We start from the raw sequence: 19772 nt of genomic DNA, 5'->3' as shown, positions 1-19772 counted from the left end.
CTTATATCCTGACATGGCCTCTCGGGGGAACGTGGCGGCTCCTTAAGTCAGGAACGGGAGAGCTGAGGCCACGAGCAGGAGAATGAGGATCGCAGGGCGCTGGGCTCGCCCTGACAAAGAGGGAAGGTGAAACCCACACCAGCACCACACGGCCTGAGCCCCAGACTGTGGGTTCATCACTAGCTGCAGGGCCAACACCTTGTGCCCCGGGAGCTGGCTTTCACAAGCAGCAAGAGGGGAGGCAAAATGATGCAAAAATGACCGTCATTTCCTCTGGAGGAGCCAGTTGTTGTCCCTCTGAGGCTTAGTCACTGGGAGGCCATGGAAACAATCCCACCACCCTAGCAACTAGGTGGAGGCAGGGTACCACGTGGCGGTGGTAAACTGCTCCGATTTAAGACCGGAACATTAGTTTGCCTCTGCTTCTGCACATCAGGTGGGGCGGCTGCCAGTGACGCACTCACTGGGACGCAGGTGAACGTCAGGAGCCCAGGCTTCCTGGGACAGCGACTGATGGGAAGGGCATCTGGTACGTGCTAACTGGGGCTCTGCTGGATTAGTCCACCGAACCTGGGGTGGGTGTGTGGGGCTCCCGCCTTGATCAAGCATGCTAGTTTTGAAGGAATAAATGAGAAAATACAGAACTAATTCCTGCTCCGCCGCTTTGCTTCAACAGCCATTTCCCCTTGCCCTCTGCCCAGCCAATGCCAGCGGTCTGCTTGGGAGTTAGCATCGCAATTCCTAACTTCTTGTATTTCCTTCCCTGGAACCTACTGACAATATAGATGGACATCCAGATGGCCCTGGGAGAAGGCCCAGGAGGGAGCAAGGCCGTGGAATCTCAGGGCTGATGGCAGGGTGTGGTTTTATTGCTGGGAGATGCCTGGTTTCATAGAACACTCTGTTCTTCCCACCCCTGTGATGCTGGAGTTCCTCCAAGCTCTCTCTTCCAGGGAACCTTCCATTTTCTCTGCCTTATGCGACAGCATCGATCTTACCCTCGATGGGTTCTCTCCAACCCAGAAGTCTGGATTATTCTCAGTGGGCACCTGACATTTCTGTCACTTCCTTTCTATAAGTTAATAATGGCTTGGGGAGCAGTGGAGAGAAGCACTTTTCTGTGTCTCAGGGGTCTATGTTTTAGGCCTCATTTCCTTACTAATTATGTGACACTGGGGAAATCATTTATTTACCTGGGCTTCAGTTTCCCCAACTGTAAAGTAGAGGCTCTAAAACCCCCAGATTGTGTGATTCTTTTTCTCTAAGAAGGACAGGAAAATGGGGACACACTCAGCGTTCACAAAGGACCTCCTGCCACATCTGGCTGCAACTGCCCCAGCCGCCACAACTTCTATTCCCTGTTCTAGGACAAATTCTGTGTATCTGAAGTCTTCGGTCTCCAATCCACTTTCCTGGGTTATGATTCCAGTGTCTTCTTTTTTAAACACAGCAGTGAGTTTAGAAGACTCCCAGTGTCCGCTTTCTATTAACGACTAGGTTCCAAACCTAGAGGCTCGGCTTAGACTCCTTTTCCTGTCTTAGAAGAAGTGTTGAGTGCAAAGCCTTTGTCACCACAGGAACCTGAGCTCCAACTTGAAACTTAGCCAATTCCAACTTGAAGCTTATCTCCCACAAGACCCGGGGTCCATTACTTCAATGCTCTGAATTTCAGAGAAATTCAGAAGATAGTAAAATGGAGAAGAGAGTGAACTATTTCACAGAGTGGCTGTGAAGATTACAAAAGGTAAAATGAAGCAGGAGCCTCCAGAGGGAAATATTCTCCTCCCCTGCTGGCCCACCCTGCCCTGGCCTACACAGCCAGACAAGGGCCCCAGGAAGATGGGGCCCTCATTCTCAAAGCTGTAGCCACCAATGTTTGTCTTCCAGATGGATTCATTTGGCACGGGTCCCAGCCCATTGACCAAAGCCCGATGATCAACTGAAAGGTGTTCCCTGGCTGGGCACTTCCCAGGGCCAGCTGCATGCTTGACCCAGGGGCCCCCACAGATGAAACCCTTGCTCAAGTAAAGGACAGGATGGAATGGGAGGGAGAGGGGGAATTAATCCAGGACCTGCCACTGCAGAAGAGGTGGGTCTAACTGTGGCTGAGTTAACCTGCCCTAACAAGGACCCACCATCTCAGGGCAACTTCACAGCCGAGCATCCACACAGCTCCACCTCTTCTACCCTTAAGGTAGTTGTTTCTAAAAATACTAGTCTCTATTGGGTTTAACTACTGTGATTGTACATCCCTCCATTCCATTGATCATCAAGAGTGATTTTTGTTGAGCATACATTATGTACCAGGTTCTGGGGATACAGTAACAAGCAAAGCAAGCAAAAATCCTACATCCCTGGAATTTTTATTCTGGTGCATGCGTGCTAAGTCATTTCAGTCATGTCCCATTCTTTGAGACTCTATGGACTGTAGCCCACCAGGCTCCTCTGTCCATGGGATTCTCCAGGCAAAAATATTGGAATGGGTTGCCCTGCCCTCCTTCAGGGGATCTTCACGACCCAGGGATCGAACTCCCATCTCTTACATCTCCTGCGTTGGCAGGTGGGTTCTTTACCACTAGCGCCACCTAGGAAGCCCTTTATTCTGGTGGAGAGAGACAAGCAACAAGGTAAGTAAACAGTAAAATAATAAGATGGTCCAAGAACCATGCAGAGAATAAATTAGCAGGGTGAAGTATCAGCAAATGATTGAGTGGTAACTGTAAACTGGGTGGGGTGGTGAAGGCATCTCTGCAGACATGACATTGAAGCTGAGATTGACAAGACAAAGAGTCAGCTGTGTGGGACCAGAGACCATTCCAAGCAGTGGGCCCAGCTAGTACAAAGACCCTGAGGCTTGGTGAGCCATAGGACCCCCAAAGGAGGCCAGGGTGCTGGAGCTGAAAGAGAGGGAGAGGGCCTAGCAGGGGATGAGGCTGGAGAAAGAGGCAGGGGTGAGGTTGGGGAGGGCTTTGTCTGTTACTTCAGGGGTGGGGTTTTATTCTGAGAAGGAAGGGAAGGTTTGAGGAGGGGGGCAACATCCTTTGATCTTTTCCCTAAGAAGGGCCCTTCAACAACATCAGGGACTGTGGACCGCCGGCAGATGAGAACAGAGGCAGGAAGGCCAGGCTGGAAGTTTTCGCCAATGTCTAGGTGAGAGATCCTGGTAGCTTGAACTGGCACGTGAAACAAACCTTGTGGACAGGCACTTTGCAAATATTTGTTGGATGAATATGTGTGATGTCACCACTTCTGGCCTCATACTTAAATAGTAAAAGAAAAACCTGTGGTTTATCTATGTAGGAGTAAGAGGAGGAGTGAGAAAACAATTCAGAACTTAAAAATATGCACAAGGAATGAGAGAGGCAAGTAAGTTTAGCTTGTCCCCAGGGGCATTTAGGTCAGGCTTGGAGGCAGTTATGAGGGGAATTCTAGTGTGGTGGTCACTGTTCTCAAGAAACAGGGACTTGGTACCTGCATGTGAGATGAAACTCATGGGGGCTTAAAAGTCATCTAAAATGGAGGCTGGGGCAAGTCTCAGGGGCCTCCGAACAGAAGAGACACTTTGGAGATCATGTATCTGAGTAGAAGAGGAAAGAAGCTATTGGAAGACCGAGGCAGGAGCGAAGCCAGACCCAGAGGACCAGACCCTGTGAACCTGCAGGAACCGGGAAAAGAGCAGGGCCTTCCGCTGGGCACACGGCCGGGGGGTGGCTCCGGAAGTTCCAGGATGGAACTGTCTGTGACTCAGCACGAAGCCCATGGGCCTCAGGCTTTGCTGACGGAGCAGTCACCGCAGGGCTGTTGTGTAATGTCACAGTGACCCCGTCTCCCTCCCTGCTTGCTCAAGGGCTGGAGCGTGTGAGCCATGTTCACGCTCTCATGCGGTCCCTAGGGCTCTGTGTGGTGATGACAGCGTGTGCGTGTCTATGTGTGAGGGGTGGGGTGTGTGTGGTAGGGGGAGGAACACGTCTGGGGGGAAACTGACCAGGCGTCGGCTCTCTTCTTCCTCACCTTGCCCTGGCTGTGTAACTGTTTCCAATTAGCCCAACAAACAGACTATGGCCACCTGCCTTCTGCCTAGTTCTCTCACCTCTGAGTCTCAAGTTTTCTACATCCTACCCCTGTCTACACTCTTCCGCCTCCCTGCTAAGCTCCATCAGTGTTCTAGGATTTCTTTGGCCCTCATGCAGAGCATGGAGGCCTTGGCAGTGTTTCCTGGTTACCCCAGGGCCACGGCCCACAGTCCCCAGCCTGGCTCCCTGGCCCTGCAGTCTGAGACTGAGACCCAAGAGGTGTGAGGGAGGGAGGACCAAACAGGCCGGTGGGGCTGCCAGCTCTTACCCCACAAGCCCCAGACAGTGAGTCATGCACAAAGACGGCCTCTCCAGATTGTCCGAAGCAATGAACACCACCACGCATGGCCCCTTGGGCCAATCCTAGCAGGGAGGGTCAGTCTGCCTGTTTTGGAGCTTTGTTGTTTCAAAGGGCACTCTAATATCCTCAGGGAACTCTCAACTGATGACACAACTACCGACTGGTAGGCGGCCTATTGTGGTGGAAGATCAGCCATCAATACCAACTGAGTACCTACTGTGTACCTACTAGAAGACAGTCTCTAAACTCGTGGGCTAGTTGGGAAGATAGAGCTAAAGTGTATGAAAGAGCAAATGATGAAAGAGTAGAAAATCAAGGGCTGTTTATAACCAAACTGCTGCAGGAGTTCAGAAAAAGGGGAGATCTTGGAAGCTGGGGGGCACTGCAGAGAAGGTGGGATTTAGGCTGTCACCCCTAAACATTTCTATTTGGCAGAATGAGCAGGCATTCTATGATTGTTCTGTGGGTGGGGACATGGTGGAAGGGAGGGATGAGAACTCCTTGGAGCCAGTACTCCAAGGAAAAGAACCATCCATCGCTCATGTCCATAAGGAAACGTGTGCTCGCTTCTCTCTCCCTTTCTGTATCTGTCTCTTTCCCAAAAGTCCTTTATTCTTTTATAACATTCTCTTCATAAGGAAGTTTCTGCCTTGTATGTCAATTATATCTAAAAAAACAAAAACAAAAACAAGTTCCTACCACGAAGTCATCATTCTTGAACCTAAACACTGACAGTGGTTTGAGGTCTGGACCTCCTTGTTTAACTGGCTTCTTTCTTTTCCTGCATCAACCAAAGTGACTGTTTGGTATCAGAAACTTTTCTGAATCTCATAAACAGAAACAAGGAAAGGAAGGAGGGCTTCTGAATCAGGTGGCATTCCTTGGCTGAAGCTGGAAGAGGAGGGATAGAAGGAGATCCTGAGCCAGAGAAGGCTAGGAGCCTGAGGAGGGTGCTTCAGAAGGCCAGCCCCCTGCATGCTCGAGCACCACAGCCCACCCCCCGCCCCTGCATCTCCTCCAGCTCACAGTGAGCACCCCCTCTGCAAGGTGAGCATGCAGGGTTCCACCTCAGGCCTCTAGATTCAGCCATCTCTGCAGCACCCCTCAGGTCAGACCCTCCATCCTCTTATCCTAAAATTTTCAAGTCTGATGCTACTGTATCAAGTGAGACCCAGCAGAGACCTTGTATCATAGACAAAGGGTTCTACAAAAAAAGAAAGGCTATGCAAATGCAAACTATAATACACAGGATGGATAAACGTTAAGGTCCTACTATATAGCAGAGTATCCTATGATAAACCACAATGGAAAAGAAGATGACAAGACTATATGTACGTATAACTGAATCACTTTGCTGTATGGCAGAAATTAATACATTATAAATTAACTACACTTCAATAAAATTTTTTTAAAAAGGCTATAGAATAACCTCAAATTGCTGAATTTTGCCCATCTTCTACACCTCTGGGTGTGTTGTTTTTTGAAGGTGCCTTTCATCCTCTCCTCTGAAACAGGCTGTTGAAGTTTATACCTTTACAAGTGCCTCCCCTGCTGCTTCTAACCTAGAACTCTGCCTCACGAAGAATCACACAAATGTAGTGATTCTAGTGTAAATCGTGTCCAGGCTGGGGTTTTTTTGCCTCATATGGAAGCGCTTGTTCAAATGAGCTCTGATGTGAAATCCTGGGGTATGAATCTGTAAGACAGAAGTGAGCGAGCTGCTCGGGTGGAAGTGGAGAGCCCGGAAAGTGGGAGCAGTCAGGCTGGCCTTTAGTGTCTCCTGCATCTGCCATGAGGAGAAGGCGATGGCAACCCACTCTAGTATTCTTGCCTGGAAAATACCATGGATGGGGGAGCCTGGTAGTCTGCAGTCCATGGGGTCGCTAGGAGTCGGATGTGACTGAGCGACTTCACTTTCACTTTTCACTTTCATGCATTGGAGAAGGAAATGGCAACCCACTCCAGTACTCTTGCCTGGAGAATCCCAGGGACGGGGGAGCCTGGTGGGCTGCCGTCTATGGGGTCGCACAGAGTCGGACACGACTGAAGCGACTTAGCAGCAGCAGCAGCAGCATCTGTCATGAGAGCACTCTTCAGAGCATTTCAGGGCTTGATGTCAAGTCAGAGCAGGGGCAGGAGTGAGGTGCAGCCCCACCTGGAGTCCTGCCCGAACACTGTCTCTTCCCTCCTGAGAATTTCAATCCCCTCCTCTTGAGTCCCAGGGCTTTCCAGGTGGTGCTAGTGGTAAAGAACCCACCTGCTAATGCAGGAGGTGTAAGAGACGCAGGTTTGATTCCTGGGAGGAGGGCATGGCAACCTACACCAGTATTCTCGCCTAGAGAATCCCATGGATAGAGGAGCCTGTTGGGCTACAGTCCATGGTGTCGCAGAGTGGGACATGACTGAAGTGACTCAGCATGCACGCACACAAGAGACACCACATGTGCCATTTCTTCTGTTCCTCAGCATGCTGTGACTGGTGTAGAGGGGAGGGGAGGTGATCAGTGGGGCAGGTCCTGCTGATGGGGCTTCCTCACGTCCAAAGCTGAGGGAGCCTCAGGGGTGCTCAGGGTGTTATTAACAGCCGAGGAGTTCCACCTTCCAGGTGACCGTGTGGGGTGGAGCACGTGCTGGAGCACAGTGGAACTCAGCAGGAAAAGAGGTGAACAACAAATCCACCCTCACCCTCGAGGGCTATCTAAACACCAAGTTATTTCCTCCAGGCCTTCCAGAATCATTAACTAATTCACACCACAAACTTCCATCTCAAGCCAGCTGTGTGCACAGTCACTGGTTTCACGCAAGCTTCTTTCATGGTTTCTAGCCAGAGCCACCAGTTCCAGCTGCTGCTCTGTGATGGAGTGCTGGGCCTCCCAGGGGCACTGCACTGTGTACTGGAGAGGGAAGGACAGAGCCAAAAGTGCACACTGTTCCTCCAGCGATAAAGATCCCCCTCTGCCCTCTCACTTTCCATTGCCGATGCTCCAAGGCCTAAGGAATACTCTGTCCCAGATCACGGTGACTGTGGCCTCCACATGCCTTTCCTGATTCCTGGTAGTTTCACTTCCTGGAACGCTACAGTCCTAGTGCTCTGTCAGTGCCAGAGGTGTGTTCAGGTACCTCCCTTGGACACCTCCCAGGTTTGAAGCCTTGAAGTCATCTCCGCTTTCCCTTCTCTCCCACAGCCTCAATCCTCTGGAGTCTACCCCATACTCTCTCCATCTCATCACTGCTGAAGGCAGCTCATGAGGACATTAGCCCACCAGGCTCCTCTGTCCATGGGATTCTCCAGGCAAGAATACTGGAGTGGGTTGCTACTCCCTTCTCCAGGTGATCTTCCCAACCCAGGGATTGAATCTGGGCATCGAAGGCAGATTCTTTACCGTCTGAATTACTAGGGAAGCCCGAGGATGCTTGATACCAGCTCCCAGCTGATCTGTCTCATCCCCACTGACACATCTCCAGCCCTGATCCATCTCACATGAGGCTTCCAGAAAGAGCTCCTCAGGTCCACGTTCCTGGCAGCATTACTCCTCTGTCTGAACCCTCGCCAGTCTCCCTTCACCTATAGGAGGAGGTCCTTGGCTTGACATTCAAAGCCATTCAAGTGTGGTGGCCGCCGCTGCCTTTCTGTCTTTGATTCCTGCTCCGCTCCCCTGGCCTCAGCCTGTGTTCTGGCCACACACATCCACCAGCTGCTCCCTAGAAAGCTCTCAAGTTGCCCTCAACTTTAAGTCTGGCTCCAGCTTTTTCTTCCACGTTGAAATGCTCTCATTTGTGTGCGGCTTATCCCTTACTTTGGGCAGCTCCACTCTGAGGAACCTCTCCAGGCCCCACCAGCAAAATGCACCCCAACTTCTCCATATCCCCAACAGGTTGTCAGTATGAACACAGAGCTCCTTCTGTCCCTATCCAGCCATCATTTACAGGATGAGAACTCAGTGGCAAGGACTCCTCACCATTTATTTCTTTCTTAGGAGGAGAAGAATTAACACTTAGCCTTCTCAAAGAAGCCATTAAATATTAGCCTCATTTAATATGATTATGTTACTGTGGCACTTTTTAAATCACTGATTTGAGGACAAAATTGTGTACATGTATTTTCAAATTCCCTGGTGGCTCGGATGGTAAAGAATCTGCCTGCAACGCAGGAGACCTGGGTTCGATCCCTGGGTTGAGAAGATCCCCTGGAGGAGGGCAAGACAACCCACTCCAGTGTCTTGCCTGGAGAATCCCTATGGACAGAGGAGCTTGGCTGGCCATGGTGTCGCAAAGAGTCGGACAAAACTGAGTGACTAAGCACAACACACACAGCACATTTTGAAGGTCAGTGAGACCCCCTGGAGAAGGAAATGGCAACCCACTCCAGGATTCTTGCCTAGGAAATACCATGGCCGGAGGAGCCTGGTGGGCTATAGTCCCTGGGATCACGAAAGTCGGACACAACTTAGCAACTAAACGACCACCACCCTTTTCAGTGTACTTAAGACTCAGTAGTAACAATTAACTTGGAACAACAAAGAGCAAGCCAGAAGTAGAGTATGCTAGAAAACCCCTGTATGCTGAAGGAATATGAAAACTTAACCATCAGCTACTTGGTATCCTTGAGAGATATCAAAACAAGACAATACTGTTCTAGTGAATCAGCTGGCTAAACACTGACTAGAGTTTAGGGGGTGGTGCCCAGCCCTCAGTTACTTTCCATCTAAAGCAGAAAGATGTGCATATTTTTTGCTTAAGAAAACCACGCTGCATTACAGAGGTTCTGTCTAAGCATTGCTCTCAGGCAGAACAGAGAACACACGGGGACGCGGTGAACGATATCCTCACACAGTGACGTCATGCTGCTGAGATCCCTGAATGTGAGGAATCTGGCTTGGGTTTGAGTTTTGATGCAAAATTCACTCAAAATGAGTTTTTAAAAAAGGTGGAGGTGGGGCAGGATGTTTTCACATAATTTATGTGAAAGAAGTTACACTGGGGGGCAGAATACTTGATAACCAGGCAGATGATCTATCAAGATATATACTGTATTAGCCTTTTCTAGTTGTGGAATTGGATTTTTAAAAACTGTAAACATACAGAAAAGATGCAAGTATAGCAACTACTTGTGTTTACTACTTACACACACAGTTTTATGTTTTCTGAGCCATTTGAGAGTAAGTGGCAGTCATTGTGCCCTTCTCCACCTTAATATTTCAGATGTGCATTTCCTAAGAATAAAAATACTCTTACAAAACTACAGTACGGTTATCAGATTCAGGAAATTGAATATTGATTTTAATCTATGAACAATATTTCAATATTGTCAGCTATTCTAATCACTTTCTGTATGGCTTTTCACCTCTCTAGCATAGGATCTGGTCCAGGGTAACATACTACATTTAATCATTCTAGATTCTTGTCTTTTTCGCACCTCAAATCTTCTTTTATAGATCAAGATGGGGACTACAAAGACAAGTAGCCTTTTACATTACTTATCCCTCGAGGCTTTCACACATGGAACTGTACATGCAAAAGACACTGAATAAGTAATTACTGATTTCTATTTCTTGAGAAAAACCAGAAGGAGGGAGAACATGGTAATGAACTTGGAAAAATTTGGAAAGAAATCAAAGTAGTAGGGCAAATACTCTAAAGATTAGGAGAGAAGAAGTCCACTTATGAATTCCAGCATGAAATGATCTTTGCCATCTTTGGTGAGAGGGTCCTATAGTAATCTAGTGAGTATTACGTTCTACCAAATGCTTACTGAGCACTCGCTGGGTTCTCCATGTGTCCTTCTAAGGAATATGTATAATTGGAAAAAGGAATACATCATTAATGGCAGAATTTTGGGTATGAGGAACTCTGAAATTTTGGGACAGGGATGGGAGAAGGCTGCCTGCACAACGCTTGCAGTGGCAAACTGAAGGTTTTCCCACTGAGAGGCCAAGCTGATCCTGGCTAAACTTGAGTAGTACCATGGGAGATTACTAACACACTAGCTTCCTCTACATATGCAGAGAAAAGTGACCAGCCCATTATAAGAGAGGACTCAGGTATGGGGAAGTTCACACATCCCAGAAGAAGCTCCCAGCGGAATGAGGGACCCCGAATCAGGTACCAACACTGTATGGCTGCTTCCCCTCCCATTCTGCTATCCATTCATGTAAACTTCCTTGCTCAGCTTGTGACTACCTGTCTCAAAATAGTGTTCTTCTCCCCTTTGGGATGGCTGGCCCAGAGAGCTTTCCTGACATCTAGCCCCAAATGCAGGGAATCCAAGTCTACCAGAGCAGTCACCTTCCCATATGGCTGTTTGTTCAGAGGTGTGACCTTCCTCCTATTCCACTTAGCCCTGTCCCGTCTACCCAGCAGTCCATTTTCTGTCTTTAGCTTGGAGTTCCCTCTTGCTTCCACAGCACTTGCCCTCACATACAGGTAACCAGGGCCCAGAGCTCTAAAAAAGCTCATGTTATGAGCGGAGTGGTTATGAACTCAGAACTACTCATCTAGGCTGCTCCTCTTTCCACTCCCCTCCGGCCTCCTGTCACCACCAAATGAAGCGCCAAGGCACGAAGAGGATCAACTTGAAATGCACGGAGGAACCAAATGATGGATCTGTAATTCCTGGATTATGTGACCACACAGAAAATCCAGACTTGGCCTTATTTAAAAAGGATGACCATGTAACCAGGAGAAGGTACCGATAGATATTTATCTTTGAATGCAGTTTTTCTCTATGATGTCCTAGAGGAGGTGTCAGCAAATTGTGGCTAGCAGATCAAATCTGGGCAGCCACCTGCTTTTGTAAACAAAGCTTTATTGGAACACAGGCAGGTTCACTTGTTTACCTATTGCTTAGGCTGCTTTCCCACTAAAATGGGAGAGTTGAGACAGAGACTGAATGGCCTAGAAGATTCATTCTCTGGCCCTTCACAGAAAATGCATCAACTCCTGTCCAAGAGCTCTGAGGTATTGAAGAGAGATAAGAACAAGGTACCTGTTGACTGGCAAGTGTTTTCCTGTGACATGGCGGCCATCACAGTTTCGGTGGCTGCATCTCGGATGACTTGCTCCTCACTCTGTAGGAGGGTGAGGACACACTTCCAGAGAGCAAGCGTATCCTGCAGTCCTAAGAAGGCCAAAAAGAATTCAGATTACCTAGGATGCAATCTACAGGCTGGCACAAAAAACTGCTTCAAATCCGGTACTGAATGAGTTATTCCTTTTTTTGTGGGTATTGCAAGGAAGGGAGACCTGAGAGTCAGATAAAACAGGAACAGAGAGGACCCTAAGGGGGCAGGTTTGGAAATGTCCTTTGGAATAGGAAAGGTTTTTGGAGGCAACCGGCCCCAGGCAGGCCCCCCGAGAAGGTATGGCCTGGCTGACTCAGGCCTAGCTGTCCACAGTGACTCATATTTCTCAGGAATGAAACTTTATGCCTCAAGAGTGCTTTGGGGAAACTAGCCAACTGTTGATCTGAGTGACTGTTCGAGCTTATAAATTCTGAAAGCAAAGTTTCAATCATGATTATGCTTTGGGGGGGCAAGAACTGAAAAAAAGCAAAGGGCCACAATATAGGCTGGGCCATGTCCTGACCTCAGCTGCCCCCTGGGCAGGGACCCTGTCAAGTCCACATGCCTGGTGCTGCTGGGGACCACAGAGAAGGGTCAGAGAGCATCTGCCCTTGAGCGACCGAAATGGACATCAAGTGGAGAACACATGGTAAGGAGAAGGCAGGGCTGGGAATGTGTGGCTGTGACTCACTACAGAGAAAAGGCCCCAGGGGGCTGGTGTAATGGAGCTGGGCTGCATGAGGGAGGGAAGAGGGGGGCTGGGACTCAGAGGAAGGACACATGCTGTCCAGGTGGGGTGGGTCACCACAGAAGACCACCACTCATCATCCCTTGCCTTTTTAGTGGGGAACCAACTCTGCCCTGAGAACTCTCCTTATCCTACCCTCTCCCACATCCGTCCACGGAGAACCCAGTAGCACTGCCACCAACGAACGCTTCAGTCATTCTGAGAATAGCAATGGCTCCCTCTGGGGTGTGTACTCTCCTGTCTGTTATAAATCTGGCTTTAAATTTTACTCAGTCTTTCTTTTTTTTTGGAGTTGAATATTACTTCATTCATTGTTTTCTTTTTATTTATTAAAAATAAATAATTTTAATTTTTAACTGGAGGATAACTGCTTTATAATAATACTGTGTTTCTGCTGTATAACAACATGAATCAGCTTAAGTACACATATATCCCCTCCCTCTGGAGCCTCCCCTCCATCCCACTACTCTAGGTTGTCACAGAGCACCGAGCTGAACTCCCTGTATTATATAGCAGCTTCCCCCTAGCTATCTGTTTTACACATGGTAGTATATATATATATGGGGCTTCCCAGATGGTGATAGTGGTAAAGAACCTGCCTGCCAATGCAAGAGACTCAAGAGATGCTGATTCAGTCCCTGGGTTGTGACGATCCCCTGGAGGAGGGGACGGCAACCCACTCCAGTATTCTTGCTTGGAGAATCCCACGGACAGAGGAGCCTGATGGGCTACAGTCCATAGGGTCTCAAAGTGGTGGGAACAACTGAAGCAACTTAGCATGCACACACACAGTGTATATATGTCAATGCTACTCTCTCAAGAATCTATCCATTCTATTTGTTCTCTAGAGTTTCAAATTTTCCTTTTTAATATTTTCTTAGATCCCGAAAGTCCTCAATCTCTCCTCTTTAGTCCATTTCAATTTTTCTTTCTCCTTAAACACCTTTGGTCTGTCCTTCACTTGTCCCCATGCACTTTTATGTCTTTTGCTTCTCAGTTCTGTACCTGTTTTTCATGTTATTGCAGGCCATCAGCTACCACCAACCTCCTTCTTCATTGCCTGTAATGCTCTAACCAGCTCCAGCAATTCATGATGAACTAATGGCTTTTGCCCAGGACTCAATTTCACTCAGGAATTCCACATTATTCCATATACAGTTTCCTGATATGAACTTGGGTTAGAACAGCCTAAGTCACCCGGAAAATGTGCTGCAAAATGATATTAATCTCCCTGGAGAAGTGTCACTGAAGTATATAAACCTTGGCTTTTATTCTTCTGGGTCCAATGATTAAACAAAAATGGTAGCAGCTCCCCTTTAAGTCCCCCTGTGGGTGTGGAAAAAATGCCTAAAAGTCACTTAGAAGAAAGATTTAAGAAGATACCAAAGACAACTATTCCTCAGAGATATCCAGGGACATGAGACATCTGATTGGTCTGAACTCCGATAACACTTAAAATTTGAAACTCACCATCTGAAAAAGCAATTCTCTCTTTTATTCTGAAAATCTTTTCTCCACAACTATACTGAAAGCTCCCTGGATGCAAGGACCATGATTTATTCTCCAGGATTGGGCATGGAGGAGGAGTACAAAAACAGAATTCCAGTAACGGATGGAAGAGAATCCCAGTGTGGTTAATGTGAGTGTAAGATGGCAGGAGAGAGGCAGGGTCAGTAGTGAGACATGGTTCTGGGTCCTGAGTTTTCCTTTTATGCAATCCTATGCTTAAAACAAAACAAAATGGTTGAATCCCTTCCTTGTTCACCTGAAACTATCACAACATTGTTTCTTAATCAGCTATACCCTGACACAAAATAAAAAAATTTTTTTTAAAAAAAGAAAAAAACAAAACACTACAATCTGAAAAAATATTTTTAAGTGAAAACAAAAACCCCTATGCTTTTTCAATTCCTTTGGATTTCCTAAAGCTTGGTTTTCTCAACCACCATTGATATGATGCTCTTTCCTAATTACTCCTCTTGAATGATAGGGGGTAACAGTGAGGAAAGAGACACAAAGGTGGACAATATAGTTGGAGCTGTACATCCATCTGATTTCAAAATATCTCTACCTTTCTTTCCCAAAGATGCCTTCAACCTTTTTATTTTATTTTTTGGCCATGCTGTGCAGCATGTAGAAACTTCTGTCACCGGGGACAGAACCCATGCCCCCTGTAGTGGAAGCATGGAGTCTTAACCATTGGACTGCCAGGAATTCCAAAGATGCTTTAAACTTAAAACTACTTTCAGTGAAATGAACTAGCAGTCTTTCCAGTCACTTAAGCCAGAAGCCTGGAAGTCATCCTTGACTGTTCGCTTTACAGTAACCTCAACACCAAGTCCCTCTGAGTCTACTTCCTAAATGCCTTCAAGCCTGGCCTTTTCTCTTCCTCAAGGCTACTCTTCACTCTGACCCATTCATTTCTCATCACGATCACTGCAACAGGCTTCCTGAGACAGGTGACAGTTAGGCTGTATTGAAGACAAAGAGAAGTCAGTCGAGCAGCAGTTTGTTTAGAGAACTGTTCCCCACTGATGATGCATGGGACCTGGGGGCCGGTGAGGAAGGAGAAGCAGCCAGGACATGGAAGAGGAACGGCCTTCTGAGCCAGGCTAGAGAGTATTTAGGTTTCATCCTGAAGGCAATGGGCACCCACTCAAAGGCCTCAAACAGTGGAGGGAAATGCTCAGATGTGTATTTCAGAAAGACCACAGAGGGCTTTTGGAAGCATGAGGAGAATGGCTTGGGGGACAAGACTAAAAGAAAAGAGGCCAGTTAAGAAGCTGTTGGTGAAAAGTAATTAGAGGAGGAACTGAGAGGATGGGAATATCATTCAAAGATATAAAGGTATGGTGCATGCTGTCTTCTTTCATCGTCCCTTCTTTTGTAACCTAGAGCATCTATTCACATTTTTTTTAGTGCATTTGGTACAATGGATGCCCCATCCCTCCCCAACCCCCGCCAGACAGCAGCTCAGTGCACTTACCGAGAATGGGTTGGGGGTTAGTGAGGAAAAATGGTGCAGTGCTGGCGAGAACTTCAGCAGCAGCCAGCCTGGACTCTGTGGGGAGATGATCTCCACAGGAGCAGACAACCAACTGAACCCACTGCTGCAGGTTGGGGGCCACCAAGTCTCTGGTCTGAAAGTACAAAGTGTACATACACCAATTCAGAAGAGGCAACATGAGCAGACACGGAATTAGGGATGAGTACATAGCATACACCACACTGGATCCGCAAGTTAGCTCTCAGCACAGGGGAAAGGAAGAAAGGTTTATTAGCTGCTTTTCCATTCCAACTAGGGAGAAAAAAACAACTCCAGGGAAGGAAATGTGATCCTTCAGTAATATGGAGTCGCTGTAATCAGAGAACAAGTTCCAGGAGTCTTTTCGGATGCAAATCAAGTTATCAGAACACTGATGTATTTGATAGCTTTGGTAAAGACAAAACTTTTGGGGGAAGACTGTGGCAGTCAATACCTGTTGTCCCCCAAACCAGATTTTCTATCTTTAGTAATAGAACCCTAGATTTTTGCCTAAGCATGTGGGTACTCAGCTGAAGACTACATTTCCCAGGTTCCTTTGTGTTGGGGCGTAACATGTGTTTAAGTTCTGACTAATAGGATGCCCTTAAAAGCGGTATCTGGAGAAGGCAATGGCAACCCACTCCAGTACTCTTGCCTGGAAAATCCCATGGATGGAGGAGCCCAGTAGGCTGCAGTCCATGGGGTCGCGCAGAGTCAGACATGACTGAGTGATTTCACTTCCACTTCTCACTTTGATGCATTGGAGAAGGAAATGGCAACCCACTCCAGTGTTCTTGCCTGGAGAATCCCAGGAATGGCGGAGCCTGGTGGGCTGCCGTCTCTGGGGTCGCACAGAGTCGGACACGACTGAAGTGACTTAGCAAAAGTGGTATCTGTGCAATTTCAGGTCATATGTAAGGAAACAGGTGTGAACCTCACATCCTGGGTTTCTCCTTCCTGCTAGTTGAATGAAGACAAGGTGATGGGAGCTGCCGCAGCTATCTGGGACCTTAGAACGGAAGCTATGCTAAGGACAGCAGAACAACAAGGCAGAAGGCAATATTGTCGAGTCACTGTCTGTTTTGGACTGCTGCTTTCTGGTTTAAGCCACTGTATTTCTGAGTTTCTGTTACCTTTTTTTCCCTCTGTTAGATTTAAAGCAGCATCCTAACCAACGTTATTGTTTAAACAAAACCCTATTGTTGTTTCTTTATAGTAACAGCTATATCGAGATATACATACCATATAATTCACCCTTTTAAATACATAGTTCAGTGATTTTTAGTACATTCACAGATATGTGTGTACCACCACCACCAGAGTCAATTTTAGGACATTTTAATCAGCAAAAAGAGAAGCCCCTATCTTTAGTTATCATCCCCATCCTGTCAGCTCCCCTTCCCTCCAGCCCTAAACCATTAGTCTATTTTCTGTCTTTATGGATTTGTCTGTTCTGGACATTTCACATAAATTAAATCATACAGACGGCCAACAGGCACATGAAAAGATGCTCAATACCACTATTAGAGAAATGGAAATCGAAACTACAATGAGGTATCACCTCAGAACAATTAGAATGGCCATCATTAAAAAGTCTACAAATGTTAAATACTGAAGGGGGTGTGCAGAAAAGGGAACCCTCCTATACTGTTGATGGGAATGTAAATTGGTAAGGCCACTATGAAGAACAGAATGGAGGTTCCTTAAAAAACTAAAAATAGAGCTGCCATTGATCCTACAATTCTACTCCTAGACATATATCAGAAGAAAGCTCTAATTCAAAAAGATACATACACCCCAATGTGCACAGCAGCACTATTTACATTAGGCAGGACATGAAAGCAACCTAAGTACTCATCAACTTTATCCATGATGAAGAAGATGTGGTGTATATACACAATGGACTATTACTCGGTCCAGAAAAAGAATGAAACAATGCCATTTGTAGCATCATGGATGGACTTAGAGATTATTATGTTAACGAAGTAAGTCAGACAGAGAAAGACAAATATTATATGATATCACTTACATGTGAAATCTTAAAACATAACATGAATGGATTATAGAGTCACCCTCATGGACTGTAATCAAATGTGCCCAGAACAAAAGAAGAGAGATGCTAAACATGGTGCTCACAGAATTCTTCTCAAGTTATAACCACAGGGAAAAATCAACATGAACCATGTTCTTGTAGAAGCTATACATCTGTGCCACAGATTCTGCCCGTGGGATGATTTACTTTTACTGACACCTTCCAGGGAAATCAGAGAACAGAAATCTAGACCCTAGAACAGGGGAATCAGCCTTACCTCATCACACATCTGCATGTGGTGGGCAATCACTTTGGAGGTGAGTCTCAGAGCTTCACTTTGAATTTCAGACCTAGAAAGGTGAGCCAGAAGACATACCAAACAAAAAATCACTCTGAAATTAATATAGCACTGTAAGGCAATTACACTTCAATAAATATACAATTATGAAAATAAGTAAAATCAATCATTTTATATATATATATATGGTTTTTGCAGATAGTCTGTACTCCATGTGGCTGTGAAGACAGGCAATCTCTACCTCATGGCTACACAAATGCTTCTGGAAGCAATTACTTTTTGGTAATTAATGGGAAACTCTGACATCATTCTATTGCTTGAGCTTAGAACATAGCCTGAGACTTAGGAAGAAATACAGAACCTGAGTCCTTAGGCCAGGGCTGTGCTCAAGTTCATTACATAAATAACTGACAGGACCACGTGTTGTACCGAGTTTGCACAGGGAGCACGGGGGGCAAACCTTTCATGGGAAGCAATATCCATCGTCCAGATTAGGAACTCCTTTGGGCTGAGAGGGACATGGTGCTCTGTCTGAGGGAGCCACTCACTGGGGTCCAGGCAATGGAGAATTTTCAGTATCTATGTGAACCAGACCCATGGAAAACAAACAAACATACAAACACCTCAGAAAAAAGTCTTCAGACTCTATAAATAAAATAGTCACTTGTATGGATGAGGAACTCTAGCTTTTGAAAAGCTCCCACTGTCTTCCTTTCTTTCCCCCTTAACAGCTTTGAGAGAACAAAACAGTTGGGAGCAGTGGCATACTGAGATCAGAGGCTAGATGTCATATTCCTAGGTCAGTGCCCTTTCCTTAAAAAAAAATTTTTTTTTTATTTCTGACCATACCACTAGGCATATGCAATCTTAGCTCCCAGCCAGGGATCGAACCCAAGCCCCCTGCATGGAAGCGTGGAATCTTGATCACTGGACCACCAGGGAAGTCCCAGCGCCCTTTCCTTTTGATTGTGCTTTCCAGGTAATCATCTAACCCTAAAGAGCCATGTCAGCAGAGACTTACCCTTTAGCACCTTCTACAGCAAATTTTCAATGCTCTGTTTCTCTGGGCACCGAGTGGCTTACTCTGTCAATCTCTGTCTTTGGTTAATCTCTATTGGCAATATCATTATCATCAAACACTTTTCTTAGTGCCCTTTTAGGCATGAAGCCATGCCAAGCATTGTGCAAAGAGAGTCCTTGCCCTTTGGATGCTGAATCTCTTTCCTATCCTGGTGATGCCACACCCAGTCCTGCCTCATGACCTTACCACCCAAGTGGGGCTTGTCAAAGAGTGTGGGGAGAGGAAAGTGTACCCGTCAGTACATGAGACTTTACCTTACAGAGGCATTCTGGGTGATTTTCCTTCAGCACCAAGGTCAAGAATGTCCCTCCCATATTCCACAGTAAGGGCGGCAGTCCCTTCTCTCCTAGAGCAGAGGCTGCTGTTGAGAACCTTTCAAGCAAGGCTTCCAGCGTGAGCAGGCGCACTTCAGGGAAGGAAGACTCTAACAGCCGAGAGAAGGAGATGGGAACCTCGCTGTTCTGCTCTCCAGCTTGGGCCGCTCCTGCCCACACTGCAGCGATGGCCAGTTTGGTGAGGCTCTGGAGATACTGGGGCAGGCCTGGCACGGTGTAGGTATAGGGGAACCCTGTTATCAGCTCTGATCCTGAGATGATCCTTCTGACTTCCTCCCAGAAGCCAAGATGCTCGAGAACTAAAAAAACAGAAAGGTAAATTAAAAGAGATGATCACTTTATTCAGGGGTCCACAAAGGACATGGGAGAACATGCAAGGCTCTGGATACCCTGGGCAGAACTACCAGAACTCCTTCTTGAGTAGATTTCATATAAACCATGTAAGAAGTGACGAGGCCACTGAGATTCAGAATTCTGGCCCTGAAGTACTTTGTATTCAGGTAAAATAACTCCCTCCTCGTCACCCCAGGGTCACAGAAGGCATTCGTATCAGAAAATGTGTTCCTGGTACCTTTCCCTAACATCCAATACATACAAACTCAGTGACCTCTTGCATCACCAAGTCTCAAAGCTGAGCAGGATAAAAGAACATCTAAGCTCCCTGCAGGGGCTAGATCCCCGCTACAGCACCTTTTCTCAGAGGCTCTTGGTGGAACCCAACAGGGACTTGGAGCTCAGGAGACAGACTGTTTCACTGTTTAGTAGTTCTGATTGTCACAAAGTTATTTTTGGAGTTTCCCCTGAGTGGCTCAATTCTG

At 46.8% G+C, this 19772-nt stretch overlaps 1 protein-coding gene across 5 annotated transcripts in view; it reads right to left on the bottom strand.

The window, feature by feature from the left end:
- THADA (THADA armadillo repeat containing) overlaps window positions 1-19772 on the bottom strand; it is a 327764-nt gene that overhangs the window by 36281 nt on the left and 271711 nt on the right. For all 5 annotated transcript variants that reach the window (XM_081591965.1, XM_081591968.1, XM_081591969.1 and 2 more), the window contains 5 exons: window positions 18874-19253; window positions 17999-18117; window positions 17518-17590; window positions 15170-15323; window positions 11360-11491 (listed from right to left, as the gene is read on the bottom strand). In XM_081591965.1, the coding sequence (XP_081448091.1) occupies window positions 11360-11491; window positions 15170-15323; window positions 17518-17590; window positions 17999-18117; window positions 18874-19253 (858 nt within the window). The remainder of the gene's footprint in view (window positions 1-11359; window positions 11492-15169; window positions 15324-17517; window positions 17591-17998; window positions 18118-18873; window positions 19254-19772) is intronic.

Source organism: Giraffa tippelskirchi, chromosome 4, assembly GCF_054371585.1.
Source record: "Giraffa tippelskirchi isolate mGirTip1 chromosome 4, T2T-mGirTip1v1.2.pri, whole genome shotgun sequence".
Taxonomy (NCBI): Eukaryota; Metazoa; Chordata; class Mammalia; order Artiodactyla; family Giraffidae; genus Giraffa; species Giraffa tippelskirchi.
Note: the sequence above shows the minus strand (reverse complement) of the source record. Positions and strands in the feature narration are given on the sequence as shown.